This window comes from Artibeus jamaicensis, unplaced genomic scaffold (assembly GCF_021234435.1).
Source record: "Artibeus jamaicensis isolate MK-2021 breed Jamaican fruit bat unplaced genomic scaffold, CSHL_Jam_final contig_548, whole genome shotgun sequence".
Lineage (NCBI taxonomy): Eukaryota > Metazoa > Chordata > Mammalia > Chiroptera > Phyllostomidae > Artibeus > Artibeus jamaicensis.
The window spans coordinates 10,802,490-10,826,521 of record NW_026521883.1 but is presented as its reverse complement, the minus strand read 5'-3'; the positions used below and the strand labels follow the sequence as shown (position 1 = coordinate 10,826,521).

Here is a 24,032-nt window from a genome sequence, read left to right as displayed (position 1 = left end):
CGTGGCTCCTGTGCGGGCCGAGATTTTTAGACAAGACACCAGCCACTTGCCCCCCAGGAGCAGAGCAGCCTGGGAAGGACAGTGTGGTGCACTGAGCGCTGCAGAACCGGCTTAGAGGGTTCAGAGGCCTGTTTGGCTTTCTTTTTCTAAAGGTCATGGGTACCTTGATGAGTTGCTTGGGGGACCTGGGGGAAAGTAGGCATCACATAATGCAAATTCTCTCTGAAGTTTTATAATTTTGAAAATCTTAGTCATAATCTTTTTAGTATCAGAGGGAGAAAAAATTAGATGCCATCTTGCAGAGGCCTGACTGGGCATGTCCTCTGCTCTTGGACCGCCCTGTGCCTTTCCAGTCATCGCTGGGCTCCTGTGACTGGAGCTTCAAAAATGTCAGCATTTGTTTTAAAGGAGTTACCCTCTGGCAATTGCTTTGAGCCCAGAAGATTATGCTAGATTGAAGAAAAGCATCCCTAGGTTGGGGGATGAAATTATCTACTTTTATCCTGCCCCTCGTATCTCAGGGGAAATAAATTAAGGTTCAAATTCCAGCCCACAGATTCATTTTCTCCCTGTTATTTGTCTGACACATCCAGAGGGTTTAAAGAAAAGACCTCCTCTTGCAGCCTCTTGCCCTCTTAGAGACCAAAATTACCTTTGTCTTTTTCCTGAGCCATATACTCATGCTTCCTAGTTGCTATTGGAAATACTGGCCTAGAAAATGAGGATGTGCTAGGCAATGAGATGAGATATCCTGACGAAGGGTGTGCCCCGGGGCTCGCTGACCCAGCAGCTCCACGCCATCAGCCTGCACCCACATTTGCTGTCTCTCCCATCTGCCAGCCAGAGGGTCAGCTTTGTGCTGAGGTCAGATACACTCGTGGTCATACAGTGGTCATCAGAAACAGTCAGGGCTGCATCCATCCTGGTTGATGCCCCACAGAAAAGCTTCTGGAGGCTTTCTTAAGAGCAAGGAGACTTTGTTCCCCAAAGCTTGTATCAAACTCCTGCTGGCATGTCCCTGGCCTGAGCCACCATCCACCTGTCCATTGTTATTGACAAGACTACTCTGGCCAGCTTGCCCTAGAGCTCCTAAGCATGGCTGCTGCAAGTACATTGTGGGACCATTGTCCCCCACAGGCCCATCTGGGAGCTCAGAACCTGAGCTACGGTTTTCCTGCTTTCTTCCCAGGCTGCATACCTTGTCGGCATCTCTGATCCAAACAGCCAGGCAGGCCACCAGGGCCTTGTGGACCCCATCCAGTTTGCCAGAGCTAACCAGGCTATCCAGATGGCATGCCAGAATCTGGTGGACCCTGGCAGCAGCCCATCACAGGTAACCACGGGGTGAGAATAGGCAATCTGTGAGTCTATAAGCTCTATTAGGTGGGTTGTGGGACAGTGGGAGAAATAAGGAAAGAATACTCTTCTTACAGAGCCAGGGCAGCTAATGCAGCACTGTAGATAGTGACTCAGAGAGATATTACAAATTGTGGTGAATATGGAAATGCATAGGTGCCCTGAAATGGGATGCTGCGAGGCTGTAGGAGTGAAATCATCACCATGAGTCTCCTCATCAGGAGTCTCATGAGTCCATTCAGTCCAGGGGACTTACATACACTGAGGGCTTGTTCTCTGCTCAGCACTAAGGGTCAACGTGAGTCCGACCCAATGCCTGATGCCCTTGGCTTGTAGTCTGTTGGACAGAGTTTAGAAAATGAGTGACTAGGCTTTGATGACAGTGCCAGGAATGCACAGAGCAAGGTGTGCTGAATGTTCTGAGGGGCTGTCAGAGGTCATGCCACAGAGGAAGTAGCACCAAGTCAGGGCTCAAAGTTGGGGCATAATCCACAGAACATAAAGGAGCCACAGACAATTTAGGCCTAGACAGCATGTGACATTCCATGACACTTGAAATTCTTGAGTGGTATGGATTCCCATTCACTCACCAAAGCAGCGTGTACTGAAAGGAGCAGGAACTGGCCTCTGTGGGGTCTTGGAGGCAGCCTGTGAGTGACATGTTCATCGTGAAGCCTAGGACCAGCATTCTCCAGGCAGGAGATGGACCCGAGCAAAGGATGCAACAGAGGGAAGGTCTGAATGTAAAGCAGGCCTCAGAGCCGGCTTGTAAGGCGTCAGTGCACCTGAGATCCCTTACCTGTCCAGTTAAAGCCAAAGGGGTGTTACCAGCCTCAGCAAAGTAAATCAGGTGGATCCAGGCGAGCAGTCTGGTTTTGCAGGTGGGGGATATGGAGAGAGGGTGGAGCCTGGGAGATTTCTGAGCCAGACCACCTATAAGGTGCCTACACGCAGCAAAAGCTATTGCACCTTGACATTTATGTTACTTATCTTGACCTGGACTCTCCAATGTGATAGCCACTAGCTGCACTCGAAATGTAGCATGTCCTGATTGCGATGGGCCACAGGTATAAAACAGACACTGGACTTTGAAGACTTGGTATGATAAGAAAAGATTGTAAAATCTCAATAATATTTTGAAATTGATTATATGGCGAAATATGAAATATTTTGGATATTTCAAGTTTAATAAAATATATTATTTAAATTAATTTCTCTTGTTTCTCTACTTATTTTATTCAATAACATGGCTATTCGAAAAATTACCTACGGGGTCCACAGTATATTTCTCTTGGGTGGTGCTGGCCTAGACCCTGGACCGAATGCTTCCTCCCAGGGGGCTCCCAGGGCAGCCGACTGCACCCCCTTTAAGACTCTGGAGCCCAGCCCACACCCGCCCCTACATCAGCACCTGCTTTCCTTTTCTTGATTTAGTCTCTCTTGCCGAATAATTCCATCCTCTCCTTTCTTGGAGTGACTTTGGGGCGGGGTAGAGCTAGACACACGTGTTATAATTACACGGGCCCGGCACATGTGAGTTGAAGAGGAATCTGGGGCTCGGGGCCAGGGTGGACTCCTCTGAACTGGAGCCCTCTGCACTGAACATGGGGTGCCCCCAACCCAGATCCATGCTTTGTAGGTTCTCTCGGCTGCCACGATTGTCGCCAAGCACACCTCAGCCTTGTGCAATGCCTGCCGCATCGCCTCGTCCAAGACGGCCAACCCAGTGGCCAAGAGGCACTTTGTTCAGTCAGCCAAGGAAGTGGCCAACAGCACCGCCAACCTGGTGAAGACCATCAAGGTAGGTGGCTGGACTGAGGCCATAGGGATCCCTGTAGTGCCTGTGGCAGAGGGGAAAGTGTGGGGTTTAAGCTCTGCTCTCCTAAAACTTCTTTCCAGTGAGCCTTCACATCTAATTCGGTCATGGGATTGAAGTCACTGAGCAGTCCCTTACTACTGGAGATAGGCATCATGGGAAACTAACAGTCTGGGTTTCTACTAACCTCCCAGATAGCTGAGGAGGGCACTCCCCAAATTCAGTGCATGAGAAGCTTAGGGGCAGGAATCTGGAAGGGCTTGGCTTTGGGGCATCCCTTGACACTATGGTGGTTAGCAAACAGCCTGCGTTTACTTAAACTGTGTGCTCACAGGGGGCGATTTTGATAGAACTGGTAGAAGAGTCTGCCATTGGTAGTAGATCTGGATCAAGAGAAAAAGTGGAGGAAGAGGGAATGGCAAATTGTGGGAAATCACTTTAAAAAAATCAACTTCATCTGTCCTATGGTATGTATTCTGTTTACAGGTGATTAAATGTTTACCATGGAGCATCAGGTTTTTAAAACAGATCATTCTGTGTTTATAACAAGTTCACGGGGGCCATGGCGAGGCAGGACTTGCAGTAGCTGGAATGTAGCATTTGTGTGACCACAAACCTTGTCTTCCCTAAGCGGGGACCGAACAGGCAGGGGCAGCTGACCCTGTGGGAAGAAACCACAGCCTGGGCAGCGGACCACGGGCAGAGAGCCCAGTGCCCGCCCCCACCCCACCCCACCCAAGGAGATTGTTGTGCGAGGCCAGCTACCAGTTCTGTGCACACAGGTTCTGTAGGAGTGAAAGGCACTGAGGGTTAGCACCTGATTTAAGGATTTCCATGCTCATTGAGATAGGATGGTCTGCTTTGTTGCTGGGCAGGCCCTGGAGTAATGGGGCTTTTCCCCCACTAACTCCAGAGGACAGGGCACTAGGCCCCTCATTTCCTTTCACCACACAGAGCCACTTTAATCACATGGAGACATTCGTCAACAGGCTGAGCCAAGCAGAGGTAAAGAAGAGAACACGGCCCAGCAGCAGTGGGCAGCTGTGGGCCTGAGCCTGGGACAGGTGCCCTAGTCAGCAATTTCTTAGCTGTTTAAATGGAGTCTGGAAACAAAAGTAACAACAATAAAAAAAAAACACAAGAAATTTGCCTATCGCAGACAATAGTATGGGTTGAAAAATGAAAAAAATTAAAGTCCGTGCCCCTAGGATCCTGGTGGTGGCTCACCTCAATGACCGTCATAGTTCATGGTGTTAGAAGTTAGTGAAGCTTACTTTTTTAATGGTTAGCTTGTGCAAAGCCTGTTCCCAGTGTGTTGTGTCTATTGCTCATTCAGTCTGCACGACCACCCAGTGCTGGTCATTCCCATTTTGCAGACAGGACACTGGAGCAACAGGAAGGTTAAATAACTTCCCCAAGGTGATCCACCCAGTAAGCAAACCCAGATCCCCTGCTCTGTCCATTCTCAGTTCTGCTCCCACCCCTAGGGATGCCGTTCCAATCTTCTGTGTGGGAGACCAATTCATGTCGCTAACCTGGGAGAAATACCTCAATGTGTCTGCAGTGCATGTGCAAAGTTTAGGGGAAGGTGGGAAGGGGTGGGGGTGATGGAAAGACAGCAAGAGAAGTGAAAGTGGTGACATCATGGTTTGCTGGTATCATTAACTGATTGCAATTCAACTGGCCATTTTCTGATTTTTTTAAGGCTATATTTAGATGGACCATGGGAGGGAGGGAGGGAGGGAGGAAGGAAGGAAGGAAGGAAGGAAGGAAGGAAGGAAGGAAGGAAGGAAGGAAGGAAGGAAGGAAGGAAGGAAGGAAGGAGAGAGAGAGAAAGAGAGGAAAAGGAAACAGAAAGAAAAGAAAAGAAAAAAGAATTCTTTGGAAATTCCTGAAAACCTTTCTTTTCTGCCTCCACCTTGGCTTTTAAATCCTGTGTATGTATCGCTGTTGCAAGAGCTCATCTCTTCAGATTCTCCTCACAGAGTCAAACCCTCTCTGCAGCTTTATGCAGCAGATGAGCTCTTGGGCTGGCCTGGAAGACAGGCCTGTGCAGAGCACCAGCGAGGGGTGCAGGGTGCTGGTCATGGAGAAGGTGAAGCCCTCCTGTCTAGGGAGCGCACCAGGAGTCGGTAGCAATGCCCAAGGAACAGGTGCGAACCTGTGCCCTCAACTTGCCGAAATGTGCTTGTTCTTCAGTTCCCATTGTGTGACAGGGTTTGCTGGGTACAATAAACTTTGTTTTTAATTTACTGATAGGAAAATGGTAAAAGGCCATTTCACTGCAGCATACCATACCATGTACTGAAGAGATTTCCTTTTTTAAGGAATGGCAAAGAATCCTCTTATATAATAAAACAAATGAATATTCAATTCCCTACATGCCTAAGATAGCTAGCTGCCCTCAGAGCTGCCTTTTGCTCTAAGTTTTACACTTCTTAGTGCATTTTCCCCCTTTTTTTCGGCACACCTTGAGAATGTGCCGAAGCTGACATGCCCTTACCTTCACAAAAAAAAAGGAGGGGAAGCCAGGGAGGAACATTGGGGAGCAGAGGGAGCAGATTACCTGGCAGTGGGTTATTAGCACCCATGGAGAACGTGTGTCTCCAGGAATCTTAAACCTCCACAGATGGCACTCTTTAAAGTGCCAAAGCATGGCTCAGCAAGAATAAATATCTTCGCCCTACTTCCTGCCAGGGCAAGTTAGGAGCACGCAGACCCTGACCATGGTTGTCCCCTTTCTGCCAGTCACCACGTGTGTCCCGCCTGCTTTTCCAGCTCCAGTCATCTCATTACCAGTCTCAAATCAGATGTGTGGAATGGAATGCAATTTTAACTGTTCAGCCGCTCCGGGGTGGGTGCCAAGTAGAAATTGTGCAGCAACAGCGTTTGTTCTTTCTGAGCAGTTGGAGCGTGGCCTCGCCTCTCAAGCAGAGTCGAAGCTCAGGGCTTTGCGAGTAAGCATTTCCAGGTACCAGAGACACCAGCCAGATCCAGTTGTCATTAATCAATTTCACTTGGCTGTACATATTTTTTTTTCTTTTGGCCATCCTTCTGTTTGGATTAGTAAAGTAGGTGTCTTCAGAAAAAAGAAGAAAAACAACAAAAAAAACCCTCTTGGGCTTCTTGTACTCGTTATTCTTGTTGCCCTTGTCTCAAAGGTTGGCAGGAGAGAAAGGAGCTGGGGGTCTTGGGTTCTGGCTCGAGGCATGACCTTGGCATAGCCTGTCCCTTTCTAGGTGTTGGTCTTCTCATTGGGAACGTTGGAGATTTGGGATTAAATGACCTTTAAGACTTCTTCTGACTCCCAGAGTCATGAACCTGTGATGTTGGTACACATGCAGAAACTGTTTCTCCCTGCTCCTGGTGAGATTCTGCCCCGTGAGCACAGCCCAGGGGTCCAGAGGGCCCTGTCCCTGTGGGTCCTGGGTGCCCAGCTAGCACCCACTGGTTCTCTGTCAGGGCTGACGGGCTGACATTCCGTGACGGGACAGCCTCCACGAAAACTGCCGTGCCTGCTAGGGCTTCTCCCGTGGGCGGGTTCGAGTATGCAGCTCCCTCAGGTGGCTCGGCCATTCCCGGGGGCGGGGCAGCACTCACAGGTGAGATGGTGTCTGTGTAAACCGTCCTTTCTTTCCGTTTTAAAATTTTGACTGCAATGTGGTGTTCTGACTTTTTTAAAAATTTTAATTGTTCAACTGCAGTTTTCTGCCCTTTACCTCCCCAGCCCACCCCCCATCCCTCCCCACCTCCCTTCCCACCTCCCTCCCATCTCCACATCCCCCTTGTTATTGTCCATGTGTCCTTTATACTTGTTCCTGCAAACCCTTCCCCCCTTCCCCTGAAATTCCCTCCCCTCTCCCCTCTGGTGGCTGTCAGCCTGTTCTCTATTTCAGTGTCTTTGGTTATATTTTGCTTGTTTGTGTGTTGTGGTAATTAGGTTCCTGTTAAAGGTGAGATCATGTGGTATTTGTCTTTCACCACCTGGCTTATTCCGCGTGGCATAATGCTTTCGAGTTCTAAACCATCCTTTCTGATGCTAAGTGCTTCCTTTGCAGGAAATAGCTTTTTCTTTTTGAAAACAAAAAAAAAGCAGGTGATGTAGGTTTCGGGTTCTATTCCACATTATTCGTTATTTGAGGTCTTGTCCTGTGAATAATAATGCGCTAAATTCTGTGTGACTTTAGAACTTGTGCTCAAAGAAAAAAATCTTCATCTTACTGGTGCAGCTTATGAAACTGCACGATTAGAAAACCACTCCTCGGGTTTTCCCTCGGGTAATCATCTTCATCTGAGGGAGTTCAACTAAGGGCTGTCGGATTCATCAGGCACCTGCCTTCCGAATAGGCTGGGAGGGCTGTGGAAGGTAGAAAAACGGGTGGGAAGAGCGTGGAGAGGTCGGAGGCAGGAGAAGTGAGCAGCACTAGGGGGAGGCTTGGCATCTGCCCTGCGACTAGAAGCCGTGTCATCCCACCTGCAGGGGGCGTGACTGGCCACCTGTGGGGCTGGGACATGAGTTCCATTGATACCAAAGTCCACTCCCGCCATCTGCCTGCTTCACTGGTTTGCCTCTGCTGGGGCCACTCCCTAAGGGCTCCTGCTATGGGGCACCTACCCTGTCTGTCCCTGCATTCCCAAATTGCTCTGCAGCCTGATGGGCCTGACCTCAAGCAGTCAGTGTTAGTAGTGCAGCAAGGTAAGAGTGCCAGGTTTACGTCCACGTTGCTGGTGCCTGGCCCAGTGGAGGCAACAGGCACCAAATCAGTGGTTAGTGAGTACACGAGCGGCAGTTAGAACTGAGGCTACGTATGTGAGCAAAAAGTAGCAGGCACATAGGGTTTCCACTGGGCCTGAAGGATGCCATAATCAGAGAGGTTAAGGTAAGGTAGAGGTCAGAACCCATATGGCCGGGAAGGGCATGAACTGAGGCCATGCACAGTATTAGCAAAGATGGTAAATCGGCCAAGTTCATGGGAATTCCCCTGAAAATCCTAGCTTGGTGGATGTGTAATTATTGTCCCAAGCTGCCAGCGCTTGATGGCAATGTAGTTGTTATTCAGAAATAGCCTTTAAACTGATTGTGCCTGCCTTCACTTACCTTAATGAAAAATAGAAACATGCCCATCTCAGGTCCAGGCTGTTTCATAATGCTGGTGCCTCTGTTTTCTGTGCACTGGCTGTCTAAATCGGCATTTAAATAGCATTCATAACAGTTAAATTAACACTTTAACTAGTTGTTTAGTGAGGAAATTTGCGTTCTTCTACAAAGATAACTGCCTTCTCAAATGCGGCCCTTCGCTGGGGGGCAGGGGTGCTGTCGCTAGACCACGGGCTGTTGGCTCCGACAGCCCCGTTCTTCGGCAGGTGCAGCCTGCGGGCGGGGAACCTCAAATCCAGGTGTTAACGCTTTGTGAGGCAGCTTGGCATGCGTCACAGGCCACATTCCTGGATTCTCACCCATCTGGGCCATTAATCAGCCGCGTAACTGATCATTCAATGCCATTTGTTACCTGCTACTAATTTAAAAAAGAAAGAAGCTACTGAAGCATAAAATAGACAAAAGAAAAAACACACACGAATCGTATGTGTAGGGCTCAGTGAGTTTTCTCACACTGAACACACCTGGTAACTACAGCCAGGTCAAGACGCGGAGCACAGCCAGCCCCTGGGAGCCCTGCTCCTTCCGTCAGACCTGGCCCAACGCCCTAAGTGAGCTTCACCTGTATTTGTGCTTTGCACCAGTGGAATCACACAGTAGGTACCCTTTTGTGTCTGACCCCTTCGACTAAATGTTGTATTTGTGAGATTTGTCCACAGTGTTGGGGTTAGTTCTAGTCTGTTCCTTCCCATTGGATTCCATTTTGCTCATTTCAGGAGGGTGGATATACAAGCCCTTCCTCCACTGGTCATTCAGGGGCATTGAGCTAAAACTTAGAAAAAGTCAAGTGCTACACAATGTAAAGTATTTTTCTAGTTTGGGAGGAGATAGACTTAATTGGAGTGAAAACAGAGAGGAAGAACCCAAGAGTCATCGTGTCAAAAACGGGGAAGAAAGAGGTTCAGCTGCAAGGTCTGGCAGCGTGGCTCAGCGGGAGTGAAGAGCAGCATGTTATTTGAATTCGTTTCTCCCTCCCATGAGTGGCCTGCTGATGTCTGTGAGGCCAGCTGTCCTGTGAGCCACACATTCAGCTTTATTTCTTAGAGTTGCTAACTGAGCCCCACTGCTTGATGACAGACATCTCTCTAATTAGTTCTTCTTTATTACTTATGAATTCACCAAACACTTTGTATTCCCACTAAACCACCTTCTGTCTCTGGAAGGTGATCACCGTGGCCCTGGAGTGATCCGTGCTTCTCAGCGGGGTTAAGTCTCCGTGTTGTGTCCCATCAGGCCCTGGACGGGGATTTCTCTGAAGACAACCGCACTAAGTGTCGCATTGCCACCGCCCCCTTGATCGAAGCCGTGGAGAACCTGACGGCCTTTGCGTCCAACCCTGAGTTTGTCAGCGTTCCTGCCCAAATCAGCTCCGAGGTAGGGGGACTTTGGCTGGGGGTGTGGGGCACTAAATGGGCCCAAACAGTGAAGAACTCCCGACGGTCTCTCTGTCAACACGTAGGGCTTTGTTATTGTTGTCGATGATGCATGCACAGAGTTAATGAAACTCAATGTCTGTACATGTCTTAAGAGATAATGCCTTAGCTTTATATGTTGAGAACAATCTCTCTGCATAGGTTTGGGGCTGATTCTTGGTAAGTGTCCTACACAGAAATGATATTTAAGGAGCGAATGGGGACCCAAGTTCTCACCAGCAAGGCCCTGTGTGACCCAGCCTCCCTGGTTCCCTACCCTCCGTGTCTCCTTCCAAAGAACAAAGGTAGTGACTTGGTAAAGGACAGGACCTTCCAGGGCCCAAGTCATGCAGCCTGTGCCTGACCCTCCTGCTGTCTGCCCCCAGGGCTCCCAGGCACAGGAACCAATCCTGGTCTCGGCCAAGACCATGCTGGAGAGTTCATCGTACCTCATCCGCACGGCACGCTCACTGGCCATCAACCCCAAAGACCCACCCACCTGGTCTGTGCTAGCCGGGCATTCCCACACTGTGTCTGACTCCATCAAGAGTCTCATCACCTCTATCAGGTTAGTTTCGCCTCCAGAAATTGCTAGGGGCCTGCATCTGAATAGGGCAGGCAGGAAATAAGCCCATTAGAACTTGTATTTCCTAACAGTGTGGTCGAACATTATCATCGTCTTTTTCTTTCTTTCTCTGGGATCAGTGGCAGCACTGGTCACAATAATAACAGCTGGATTTATGCCAGATACTCTTCTAAGCATTTTACCTGCATTATCTCATTTGATTATCACAACCATCTTGGAAGGTAGATATACCATCGTCTTCATTTCACTAATGAGAGAATTGAGGGAGGAAGGATAGAGGTAACATTCCCAAGGTCAGCCCCAGGCCTGATGGCTCCAGTCCCCGCCTTTCCCACCACGTTGTCTATGGCCAGGAGCTTAGGCAGAGAGCACCAGTGTTTGCTTAGCAGGATTTGGTAATAAGATAGCACTTATTTTACTAATAAGATAAAAAATTATTCTAGGTCCCACCGTATCTCTAGGCACCTCTGGCCTCCTTGGTAATAGTAGGAGCCTGAGAAAATGTCCCCTAAGTAGATATAACAATTCTGAGGTTGACCAGAGTCAGTACTCCACATCATGGAATGCATCCTTTTTATTAGTTATATTTTGTTATTCAGTTACTTTGAAAACTCAAGACCATGGTTAACTTTCTTAATGCATTGCAAAGAAAATTTCATGAAATATTTTCATTTCTCCCATAACCCAGGACTTTGTGAATAGTGAGTAATATAGAGAGCATAATACGGTTGCCCTGGAAATAGCCCTGACTTTTTTTTTTTAAGTGAGGATTCTGTGCTTGAGCCAGTGAGAGGATAACCCAAGTCCAGACTGTTGCATTTGCAGTCGTCTGGCACCAGCCTGCGGTGGAGGGCAGCACCACAACCTTCTCACCGGAAATAAGCAGTTAGCACACGTGGTCCATTAAGACATGCAGTGGGCATGCAGGACGGTATTGCTGAGCAAGTGTCAGAGTTGTCTCCTCAAAATAAGCAGCCAAGTGGGGCAGAGAGCAGAAAGGGGCTCCTGGCTCACCAGTGCAGGGGTGGGTTGTGGGCCTTGCACCCCAAGAGCCTGTTTAAGTCCCTCTGTCCCTTCCAGGGACAAGGCCCCTGGCCAGAGGGAGTGTGACTACTCCATCGATGGCATCAACCGGTGCATCCGGGACATCGAGCAGGCCTCACTGGCAGCAGTCAGCCAGAGTCTGGCCACGAGGGATGACATCTCCGTGGAGGTACGCTGGGGCTCGGTGGCCAGCTTGGAGGCCTCAGGAAGTGCTGAAGAGTCTCAGGACCAGGCTTGGGGGGTTGGGTGAATGGGACCAGCGTGTTTGGGGATGGGGTAGGGCAAATGCTGAGCGGGGAATGGTGGTTTAGTGGAGGGCCACACTGGGGTTCAAATGTGGCTAAAGCTTGAAGAAAGATCAATGTCTGATAACATGTTAGAGCCGGGATTACCTTGTTCAGTTTAACACATCGGCAGAGCGGGCGTAAGCACAACACTGGGAACATCTCGCTGTCATCATGTTTCATTGATGTGCTTTTTGACTAATGGGCACATTTAGCATTAAACTGTAGATTTGGTCCATTCAGAGATAACGGATGGATTTTTTTTCTACGTTACTCAATATCTGGCATTTGGGGACCTTTTCCAATTCTGTTGTTAATTCAGAGCCACTTTGCCTTTTCTTGCCAGTTTTTCCAAAGTTGAGAATTGAGTTTGCCTACTTTGATCCTTTGAGGGCTTTTTAAATTTTATTTTAATTGTTGTTCAAGTACAGTTTTCTGCCTTTTACTCCCATCCCAGCCCACCCACCCAGCCCTCCCCAGGCCCCTCCCATTTCTACCTACCCCCTAGTTTTTGTCCATGCGTCCTTTATACCTGTTCCTATAAACCCTTCCCCTTTTCCCCTGAAATTCCCCTCCTTCTTGAGTTTTTCCTATCAAAAGCCTCAAAGTATACTTCTTTCCTCTTGTGGAACGTGCCCGACACTCAGAAGGTGCTTTATAAAAGCGGACGGTCTCTTTACCAGTGTCTCTTTCTGCCACTGAGCTCATCGACAGTGAACTGTGCAGCCGGTCTCAGGGAGTGGGCCCGGCACTGATACTGCTCATTTTTTACTAATAGAGCTGTTTCTCCTTCGCTTCATGAGCCCACCACCCATTTCCAAGAAAAGAAAGAAGGAATTAGCATTCTCATCCTGTGCAGAATGTTAGAATCATTGTTAATCTGTTTTTCAAGTAGAATATGAACACAGCAAAGTATGCATAAGTGTGCAGCTTGATGAGTCACCAAAACTAAGCACACCCTTTAACCCGCATCCTGATCAAGAAACAAAGGTGACCAGTACCTCAGAAGCCCCTCACGCTCCCGCCCTGGTCCCTTCCCTCCCCGTGCATACCCGCTGCCTTCCTCCCTGGGAAGAAAGCCCTCCGCTTTAACTCACGTGCTCCCTGCTTGCACCATGTTTTATTTAACAAGCCATCTGTAATAAGACAACATTGCTGGAATATTCTTGAACTCTTGACCATAGTCACGTTCTAAGTGAGAAGATAAGGAATTAATTAAATAAGACCCTTGGAAATCTGGGGATTTCTCACTGCCCTCCTCCACCTCTTTATCGCTGTCTGTTTTTCCTTTTTTCCCACAATTTTGTCTTCATGTTACACTGCTCGTCTTGTTGACTGAATCTGCTCAAAGCTCCCAACCCATGTGCAGCATCATTCAGGGGGAAGGGACTGAGTCTCATTTCTGATGGGCAGGACAGTGACCCGTGTCAGGAACTGCATCCAGTCTATGCTCGTGTGTGCGGACCTCAAATGGCCAGTGTTTTGCCATGTTAAATCCTTACTCTCTCCAGCAAAGCTCTTGTGAAGATTCCTACAAAAGGGTCTGATCTTTCCCACTATTAGCTAATAGTCCCCACCCGGCATCACCAAGATACCTTGCCCTGTCTCTGTACGGCATGCACTCAGTTCTTTGGGATGCAGAGGTCAAACTCTCCCAGGCCTGAGAAGAAAACCCTTGAGGATGCCATTTTCTGTGACTGTGTCCATATCACCAAGTACAGTGGACGGAGAGCCTCAGCTGGTGGGCTTCTCCCTGGCGTTTTCACAGGGTGGCATCTGAGAAACGGTACTGCTTCCAGAGAAGTGGCCTCATTTTCCTGTCACCCACTCCCCTACTCCCCTGCTCCCTGAAGGAGTTCTTAATCCTGAGGACACAGTGACCTGGATGGTCCCTCAGGCCCACTGTTAGTTGTCTCCATTTGGACAAAGTTGTTTTCTCTTCTTGGAAAGGCATGGCTAGTCCACAGTTCCAGGAATTATGCTGAATAACCCAGTGGAAAGATACCGGTTGCATCAGCTGCGACTGTGGTTGGTGGGAGTGAGAGGCCAGCAGGAACAGTGTTCCTTGGCCTGCCTTATGTCACTCATGGGTGCTGCTGGGGAGGGGGTCCCAGCCCAGAAGAGCTGAGGACCCTTGGCCTGGGGAGGGGCAGGGAGAACAGCAGCTTGATGACGTGCCGAGGCATTTTCATGTCCACTTCTGTGGCCTCCCTTGTCTTTCACACGGGCCTTTCTAAGTCAGTGTGCCTGCACAGGGAACTGGTATATAGGGTGAACTTGACAGCTTTCTCCTCATCAGGCCCTGCAGGAGCAGCTGACTTCAGCAGTCCAGGAAATCGGGCACCTTATTGATCCCATCGCCACAGCGGCTCGGGGAGAAGCAGCTCAGCTGGGACACAAGGTGATGTGCACCCAGGGGGTCCTGCTGAGAAGAGAGAGGGTGGTGGGGGGAGAGGTTTTCATTGATTCTGTTCCTATTCTTAAAACCCTGGTACCAGGTCTTGTGCCTGGGTCCCTGCTAGCTTAAACGATGGAAAACAGCGCTCAGCCTCCCTCTAGCATCTCCTCCAAAAGTGTCCCCCTCAGCATCTGTTTTCACCTGGTGTTGAGACAAAAACTCCAGGGAACTTTCTCTGCCTGTGGTCAGACTTTTCCACCCGTGAGGCATTTATAGTCATCTGTGGCTCGTGACCTTCACCGAGATGCACCAGAAACTGTAGTTGATGTTCCTAGCCTGCTGTCCGTCACCTTTTGGCCCTGGCTGGCTGGCCTCATTCTCATGTATTTTGGGGGTACTTTGTTCTTCCATGGCCTCTATTATATCACCTCTTTTCACATGTGAGCAAGCAAAGCAAACTTGCAGATTTCTCTCTGGAGGACTAAAGCCTCCCTACGTGGCCACCCCAGAGGAGCCCTTCAACCTGTGTGGTTATAAGTGCTCAGTAATGTTTGGCCTGGTTGGTGTTCATTCTGCAAATCCTTCATGGAGAGTTGGCCCATCAAGCAGCCCATGCCTCCTCAGAGAGAGGGCAGAAATTGGATTTTTAACAACATTTGAGGTTACCTAGCTTTTATCAAGGCAGCCGTCAGTATCGATGTGCATATCAAGAAGTCCAGGAGCCAGAAGTGTCTCTGTGGATATCGATTTTAGGAGATCAATATTCTTGCTTTTTTAAATTACAGAACAGCTTCAGGGCCTACTAAGCTTGCTGCTGGTGTTGCAATGAGAGGTTTTTGAGATTTAAAATGCTCAGTGTCTCTGCCTTTTCAAGGGTGGTAAATTTTATTTCTCAGTTGAGTTCCTTCAGAGTAAGAAAGGGGCTTGTCCCCCTGGGAAAGGAGGTTTGCAAGGGCTGGGGGACCAGCCTGGGGGCTGCAGCCACTGCCTGTTTGTGTTCTGCTGGGAAACCGTTTGGCAAAGAAGCTGGGCTTTGTTCCAGCAGTTACTTTTCATTCCAGTAGCAATTTCATAAGAAAATACTTTTACACTTCTAGAACAACAGCCTTGTCTCTGCAGATACATTGTTAGTAAGGAAGATGTATTCCCTTGTCAGTGGGTGGCATCAAAAGAATAACATGTTTGCAACACTTGAGTCATAAATTTGCCCCTGGCCCTTTGGCTAAACCAGTCTGACTTTCTAAAGAGGAGTCTGGACAAAGGCAGCCTAGGCACCTCTGCCCAGAGGAGTCGTGGACTGAGAGTTGATACCCACATGGTCCCAACGCTTCATTACAGTGCCCAGGGGTGTCCTGGATCAGCTTCAGCATCATCTGGAAATGCTGAGTACAAATTCTTAGACCTCACCTGTATTAGTTTTCCCATGGCTGCTGTAACAAATTGCTAACTAATTACTAATTAAACCGGGTGACTTAAAAAAGCAAAAATTTAATCTCATACAGTTCTGGAGGCCAGAAGACCAGAATCAAGGTGTTGCCAGGCCAGACTCTTTCTGGGGGCTTCAGGGGAGAAACCGTTCTTCACCTCTCCCAGCTCCTGGTTGCCCCTGGCATTCCTTGACCGCCTCATGCCAATGTCTGCCCCTGTGGGCACACTGTCTTCTGCTCTTCCGTTTGTCTTTCCCTACTCTGTCTCTTATAGGGTACTTGTCACCAGATTCAGGGCCCACTCAAGTAACCCAGGACGATCTCATGTTAAGATCCTTAAATATACCCGCAAAAACCCTTTTCCCCAGTGAGATTGCATTTACGGGTTCTGGGGATTTGGACATGGACATGTGTGCTCTGCGGGCCACCATTCAACCCTCTCTGCCACCTTGGGCTGAGCGAATCAATGTCACATACCAAATGCTCAGAATTCTCTGTTATTTTAACTACTGTGCTCACCCAGGAGAGGACGTCTCCTGTCCTGTCATGTCTCTCGAGAACAGAAGGCCTTAGCTCCCTGAACACAGGAGAAGGCTCGTCCCTTATAAAACCTTTGCCCCCAATACATGAAGAATAATGACAACATTTGAGTACCTACTACGTGGCAGGCATTATGCTAAATGTTTTCACGTAAATTAATTTAATCCTCATAGTATTGAGCTTAATGCCACTATTAATCCCAACTGGGCAGAGGAGGAAACCAATGTCTCATCCCAGGAGGCAGTTTGCCCACGATTTCTCAGTGAGCAGCTGGCAGGGCGGGTTCCGATGCAGCGGCTCCGACGCCAGAGCTTCTCCCGTCACCCAGCCACACGGCCTCCGTGGGGAGGACGGGCGCCGGCTCAGCTGCAGTTGATTGTCCTCAGAGCGTGGCAACCCTCGACATTTTGCAGCTGCAATGATGAAATGCTTTTAAAATACTAAAACTAATCTGGAGACCGTGTAAGAGTGGAATACATTAAACAGCCTGACTCTTCTGAGTACATGTGGGCACGTCCTGAGCCCTGAGCCCTGGCGACCCGTCCTGCACGGTTCCCTTTGGTGGTGACTCCAGTGTGCTTCCCAGGCAAGAGGAGGAAATCCAGTGCACACGTGTGGGGCTGCCGCCTGGGGTCGGCCCCAGGGGGTGGGCCCCCGCCCCCCACCCACGTCCAGCCAGGCCGTGCGTCGTGGCATCGGTGGTGGCATCAGTCACACCTGCTCACAGGGTGAGGAACCCCGTTGGAGTTCAGACAAATCGCGGGAAGGGCCAGCAGCAGACCTGCACATGTGCTCTGAAACCTGTCTGTAAGGCAACTGGAATCAGGAATTTTTTTTTTTAAGATAGTATGTTAATTGCTGGCTGACAGCCTTGTCTCACTGTGAGCTTTAAATTTTGGAACCCGACGTTGCCCCAGCCACCACACCCCCCCACACAAACTCCCACCCCCTGCTTTGTTTCTCACCCAGTGGCTGCCCCTGCTCATGTGAAGCGGGCTTCCCACCCACACCCCCTTCTCACGCTTCTCCCTTCACGTGACGGGAGGAAGCACGAAGGGACTTGCCGTTTCAAGGTTAAAGCTCAAATACACTTGGTAGGAATAATTTACCCATTAGTAATCATCACGCAAAATGAGGAGCTGGAACAGAATACCGTAATCTGTGCCTTTTATCTGAGTGGGAATAGATTATGATACCTGAAGGAAATACAGCCAAAGGTTAAAATGCAATGTTCTGGATGCTAGGTCAATGAGCGTTGCTGTGTTTTTCTGGGCCTTCCTTTTAAGTACTTTACAAAGCAACAAACAAATGCCAAACAGTAAACTGAAATCTGATATGACAGCTTAGCGGAACTGGAAGGAACAGGAAAAGCAGCAGACAGTTGGGCTGGAGCACCAGCTCCATCTCAGCCCCGCCTCAGGGCATGAGGTGGGGCAGGTCGCGTCACCTGTCTAAACCTCCAGTTCTGCCTTTGTACCGCCTCCCACAGTTGTTAGGAAGATTAGATGAGCAAACGGAGGGCAGGCATTTGGCAGGAAGGCTGGCAGTGGGATGCCCCCATCAGCGCTGAGCCGTGTGGCACTGCGGCGCCCGTCTGGGGAGTTTGGGCGAGCGTGTGTGCGCGTCCCTGGTGCTGCCCTGCTGGCAGCGGGTCTCTGCTGGAACAGCGGTGAGCTGTCATCATGGGCTTATTTGTTCTCCCAGGTTTAGCGAAGCATTAGGAGAACATCCAGGCTTCTGTGAAATCATTTTTGCTTTTATTCCAAATCCACACAGTTTGGTCGAAATGCTCAGGACGGAGGGCCGTTGGATCGGCCTCCTAAAAACCAGAGCCTTTTCCTCACTCTCTTCTCATCTGCCCTGCTCCCCTGCCCCTTCCTTCTTAGTCTTTCACAGGCTTTTCCATTTGTGAAATTAGAATTTGTAAAATTCTCACCCCAAACTCTGGATCTTAGAAAGGATTTCTTAGCACTTAGGCCACGATAAGAGATGAGACAGAGCTCCCCAGAGGGAGTGAGAGTTCCAAGCAAGAGTTCATGTAGCACAAGTACGTTCAAAAGCATAGCAGAGCAATGACCGAATGAGTACGCTCTAAGATTCCGGTACATAACGTGGTGACTGTATACTGCATTGCGTAATAGAAAAAAATGACCAAAAAATGAAGTTGGGCAGGCCTGACTCTCCTTGGGAGTCACCCCGTCCCTGCCCCAGCCCCTCCCCTCCAGTGAGCAGGGCCCCTAAAGCAGACACATGTATTCACATGATGCATCTGTGGCATTTTTATCTCGAAAGGTGACGCAGCTGGCGAGCTACTTTGAGCCCTTGATCTTAGCCGCGGTAGGTGTCACCTCCAAGATTCTAGACCATCAGCAGCAGATGACGGTGCTGGACCAGACGAAGACGCTGGCGGAGTCTGCCTTGCAGATGCTGTACGCAGCCAAAGAAGGTGGAGGGAACCCCAAGGTACCACTCAGGATGCCGGGGACTCACACAGGACCACTGAGAAGCCATCATGCTCCTCTGTGTCGCATCCCTCAGAGGAAAACACCTCCAGTTCTTAGTTGGTGGCATTTGACTTCCCCCTCAGGTGGGAAGTAATCTTCTATTGGCCTTCCCGGGGGTCTTTAAGAGGAACAACAAGGAGTATACATATTTAATGCATATTTATAAGTTGGGTTTTTTTTCATGGCAGAAAGTGAGGCAGGTGTCCTTGGGGAACAAAAACATATTTTGTGGGTCTTACGGGAAGAGGAAACTGTAACACCCACCAGGACCCACTCAGTGTTGCCTCTCAGCACAAAGCAAGGCTCTGTGGTTTCCCAGTGAACGTCCTTCCCATTCCTGGCGTTCAAGTTCAAAGCAAACCGTGGTGCAAGGCCACTCATGGCCTGTGTTGCTAGTGCCTCGGGAACAGTAGTGTGATCTGAAAATTCCCCTCGGGAGTTTGCAAGTGGAACAGCCTAATGTGTGACCCGGCTACTAAAAGTGGCCGAAGGTGACAACAGCAGGTGCCTTTCTCTCCGTGGTGATGCTTGAGTCGGGGCGGTTGTCTCGCCGTGAAGCTGTGGTGCACCTTGACTCCCCAGGTGCTGGCACCTGGCTAGGGGGTCGGGGCTCCTCCTGCTGTTTGTACCTTCTAGCAGCCGCCCCCTCCTGATCAATCTGATATTTTCTCTTTTTTAATCCTCACCAAGGGTATATTTATTGATTTGAGAGAGAGAAACATGGATTGGTTCCCTCCCGTGCGCACCCCCACCAGGACTGAACCTGCAACCAGGAATGTGCCTTGACTGGGAATCGAACCCGTGATCTTTCAAGTCATGTGACAGTGCCCAACCAACTGAGCCACACTGGCCAGGGCTCAGTTTGATCTTAACCTAAAAGGAACACTGACCAGAAAGATCTGTGGGAGGTGCTTACCTACACGCTGTAGGGATGCACATGAGTATATCTACTTTTTAATGTGTCCTGTTAACATCCAGTTGGTAGCATGGTACAGTAGAGAAGACTGAAGTAAGAGAATTGCAACATAGTATCAGAGCTAATAGTTTTTTAATGCTGGCTGTCACTGATTGTACCTTATATCCTTATTAATCTTTATAAACATTCTAGGAGGTAGGAAAGTTCCCATTTGCAGATGTGGAAATGGAGACTGAGAGTGCCCAGGCGAGTTGTCCGAGATCTCCAAGGGTGGAGGCAGAGCCAGGGCTGAGCCTTCGTCCCATGAGCCTTTGCCAACTCTGCCCAAAGCCAAGACCAGAGAGAGGTCAAGGAGGGCTACAGGAAAGTGGGGACCTTGGGCTGGTTGATCTGAAAAAAGGAAATTACCCAGCACATAAGATTGGCTTGACTCTTCCGTGGAGAAGGGAAGGGCATATACAAAGGCATGGATAGGGTTATAAAAGAATTCTGATAGCTTTAGGAAGTAGCACGCAGTCGAGTGTACGTGGAAGGCACAGAGTGCAGAGGCAGCCGGACGGGAGGATAGGCTGGGCCGAGGTACGACAGCTTTCTTCTTCCACACCGAGGAGTCGGGCTTTGTAGTAAGCAGTGGGGAATGACAAAGTGTAGGGACACCATTCTGGTAGATGCATGAATAATGTCTTCAACCTGCATTTCTGTTATTCATGTATCTGGCAACTATGAAGAACCTTATCATGGGAATACTAAAAATATTAAGTGTCAGCCAGCGCCCTCACATTGTTCTCTGAGTTTCCTGGAAAAGAATAATAAGTCTAGTTGCTGGAACCAGGGAGTAGAGCAACAAGAGCCAGCACACCCTTTTCACTGTGGGAGATCAGTGATGGGTGCCCCAGAGCCCGCCGTTCCCCTCTGCAGCCTCCCCAAACCGGGGGAGCCAGGACTCACCTCCAGGACCCAGTTCTGGGTTGTTTTCTCTCTGGGGCTCTTTACTGCCAAGTCTTTGCATGTAATAAAGAGCTCTTCATGGGATTCTGTTTTATGCCAAGAAACCTGAACTGTAAGCCTTATGATGATATCTGCTTGGAAATGATGGCTGGAGACCAGTGCAGACTTGTTTTCAGCAAATGACCTAAGGTGCTGGATGATGGACTAAGATGAGTAAAGGCAAGGCAGGAGTTTATGTCTGTCCCCTCAACAATGCCATTCAACCTGTGCTCTCTCTGCACACTCTGACAGGCTTGTCACAAGGACTCCTGGACACTACAAGTTGTCTTTTAGGCCCTTTCTTAAGAGGCCTGAAGCACAGACTTAATTACTTTGGGGCCATTCTTGGGGCAGATATTTACTAGGTGTTAGGTGATATGTGTGTTGTATATGTGTGTTGTGTGTTATATGCATGTTTTATGTATGTTGTGTGTGTCCCTGTTTGCACAGGAAATATGGTTAAATAGTTATCATTAGCTTTGATTTGGTGAAAAATAGCACCAGCTTTGGGATCTGATATACTTGGATTCAAATCCCAGCTCTGCCTTTTGCTGGCAAACTACTTCATTTCTTCGTTTCTTCATCTAAACAATGGAGTTGATAATGAATGTCTCTCTGGGGTAGTTGTAGAGATTAAATGAGATAATGAGCCCAATGCATTATGTGTTTTAAGAAAAAGTAGCTGCCTCAGAGCCTGGCGTTGAGGAGTCCCGTGTAGCCTCACCCCCACCCCACCAAGTTCCCTCCTAGATTCTCCTGGAAGGGCCCCTGCAGCTCTGACTGCACACTCAGCAAATACAGTCTTTCCATCATTGGGTGGCTCAGGGACAAGCTGTTTCTTCCCTCTACCAAAGTGGAGATCTGCGCCCTGAATCTCCATTCCCCAAATTCCTGTGATGTCTGAGCAGGCTACACGGGGCTTTGTGGTTACAGCGCTGGAAGGAGGGACTCGGGCTCCCTTGGAAGTAGGCTTCAGACATGTTTCCAAAAAAGAACGGCATTCTGATTTTTCTCCTGTGTTGTGCCGAGAGGAGTAGGGACGAGAATCTAAAATACCAAGTTCATTGCTGGGCCACCAGCTGGCTCCACTTTCCAGATCACTGTGTGTCAGTTAAGCCTGAATCGAGAGCCCAGGCCACTGTGTCTTTGGGCGTCTGGAGCAAGTGTGCGGCGCAGCCAGCCCATGGGTGTGAATTGGATTGGCTGTGAGATCAGGATGAGGTTTGCCATGGACGTTAGAGGAGCCGGCCCTGGGTGAGCCTGCAGGAGTCCGAGGAGGCTGCACAGAAGCAGACTCGGAGCTCGCCCTTTAAGGATCTTTAAAACTTATTACACAGGCAGACTGAAGGAAAGTAGGCATTTCTTAGAGAATTCCTCAGCAGGAGCAGATGGGACGATTTATTTCTGGGACAGCAAAGGGCAAGGATGTGTTTTTGTAGGTTTGGGTGCCTCTGTGTGGAGGAAGTGCCCTTTACGTTTCCCAGGGAATTCAGAGAGCAGCTTGTGACTTACTGCTGCTGCCTTGAAATGGGCTTCTGACACCTTCCTGAGACGTTACAGGGGGGTGGATACTTGGCTAGCAGCTTTCTCCTCTCCCCCAAAATGTGTGTAGCTGATCCTTAAAATGCATAGGGGTTAGAGGCAGTGACCCCTTGCACAGTCAGAAATCTATGTGTAACTGTTGACTCCCCAAAATCTTAACTACTAACCACCTACCATTGACCGAAAGCCTTACCGATAACATAAACAATCAGCACATGTTTTGTATGTTATATGTGTTATACAAGTTCTGTCCAGGAGCCATGTAATATGACAAATAGAAACAATTACTGAAGAAGATAGAAAGATACAAGAAACATTGTACATAGAACAGTGATGCCTCCGTCCCCTTCAAAGAAGGCACCTTGGGACCTCACACAGTTCTCCCAATCACCATCAGCTGCCCTGTTGTGTATTCCTGAATCTCATTGATGCTCTGAAATCTCTTTCCTTTCAAAGGTGATTTTAGTTTTGGGAGGAGCCTAAAGTCACAGGGCGCCAAATGTGGGCTGTAGGGGAGCTGAGTCACCTGGGTAATTTGATGTTTTGTCAAAAAATTCTGCATCTGCATGAAACAATGCATGAGTGGGCACACTGTCATGATGAAGCTGCCAATCACCAGTTGCCCACAGCCATGGCCTTTTGAATCATCCAGATAGGTTCTGCAGAGGAACATTCAAACTTAATGCAAAATTTGATGCAGATTTGATACTCTACTTGCTCAGTCATTTTTAATGCAACAGCCACACAGTGCACATGCTCACTCAAGTTTCTGATTCCTGTGGCTTTTTGATTCTTCGGACAGGGTCAGTCTCCTGTGGCTCACACAGCCTCCTCTTAGGTTTCTTCTCTTTCATTTAATCGCTCAAAAGGGTTATTAACCATCTCTCTGTGGCTTCCTTACTGTCTCATCAGTCTAAGTAAAGATGCAATTTCTTGGGCCTTTGGAAGGGTCATCTCTCCCCAGGGCAGCCGTGACCACTGCCTGGGTGGACCCCCCCACCTGGGTGCAATGTGATTTTGATGCTTACTCCCCAGCATTAGGTCAGACTTCCCAGGTCAAAGGCACCGGTTCCAACTCGGCTGCCCCCAGTTCAGCCACAGCCACAGCTCCAAGGTTCCCAGGCCACCCTCACACTGACCAAGGAGTTCTCACTACCCCTTAGGTTCTATAATCTGCTAGAATGATTCAAAGAATTGAGGAAATCACTCTACTTACAACTGTAGTTTTATTGTAAAGGATAAAAACCAGCCAAAAGAAGAGACAAAGAGGATGTGAGCTGGCAGGGTCCCAGACATGAAGCTTCCTGTCCTCAGGCTGTCACCTGCCCAGCACAAGGCTATACATCACCAGCTGGGGAAGCTCATTCTGTCTTCACTGTCCAGTTTTTATTGGGATTTCGTTAGACAGGCTGGACATACAGATCGAGTTCAGTCATATGACCAATGACTCAATCTCTAGCCCGCTCATCTCTCTAGAGGTCAGATGGAGATCAGGCTACTATTATGTTGTTCAAAGCCCCAATCCTTTAATCACATGGTTGGTCTTTCCAGCGTGGCCAGACCCTATCTTAAAACTACCTGGGGGCCACCACAAGTCACCTTGTTAACATAAACCAGCGTATGATCTGAGGGACCCACCGTGAATGACAGAAACCCTTATATTGCTCAGAAAATGCTAAGAGCTTATAGGGCTCCCTCTGAGGAACCTAGGACAAAGACCAGCTGAATATTTTACTATTCAACACCAGGGTCAAGGCTCATCTGATGGCCAGCTACCAGGAGTTGGAAGACATGTGCAGGCTGGGCCCTGGGGAGCTCTAAGGAGCAAATTTGGAAACTGAACTGGCAGTAAGTTTGTGGGCAAGTGTAGAGCCCACGTGGAAGATAGAACTGAGAGAGCGAAGGCCAGGCTGATGCTGACATGCCCGGAGGGCTCTGAGTGAGGGTGACCCAGCCAGCTTCTCAGATTGGCAGCAGGTCCTGAGGCCCCTTGCCTTTGCCATGTAGCACCTGCGTGGCTCTGCCTTGTTTAAAACATTACCTGATTGGGGGACTGGCTGAA

At 49.1% G+C, this 24,032-nt stretch overlaps 1 protein-coding gene across 7 annotated transcripts in view; it reads left to right on the top strand.

The window, feature by feature from the left end:
* TLN2 (talin 2) overlaps positions 1–24,032 on the top strand; it is a 409,343-nt gene that overhangs the window by 314,019 nt on the left and 71,292 nt on the right. For all 7 annotated transcript variants that reach the window (XM_053670053.1, XM_037151006.2, XM_053670051.1 and 4 more), the window contains 7 exons: positions 1,190–1,333; positions 2,996–3,157; positions 9,564–9,704; positions 10,129–10,310; positions 11,409–11,541; positions 13,956–14,057; positions 18,314–18,484. In XM_053670053.1, coding sequence (XP_053526028.1) covers positions 1,190–1,333; positions 2,996–3,157; positions 9,564–9,704; positions 10,129–10,310; positions 11,409–11,541; positions 13,956–14,057; positions 18,314–18,484 — 1,035 coding nt within the window. The remainder of the gene's footprint in view (positions 1–1,189; positions 1,334–2,995; positions 3,158–9,563; positions 9,705–10,128; positions 10,311–11,408; positions 11,542–13,955; positions 14,058–18,313; positions 18,485–24,032) is intronic.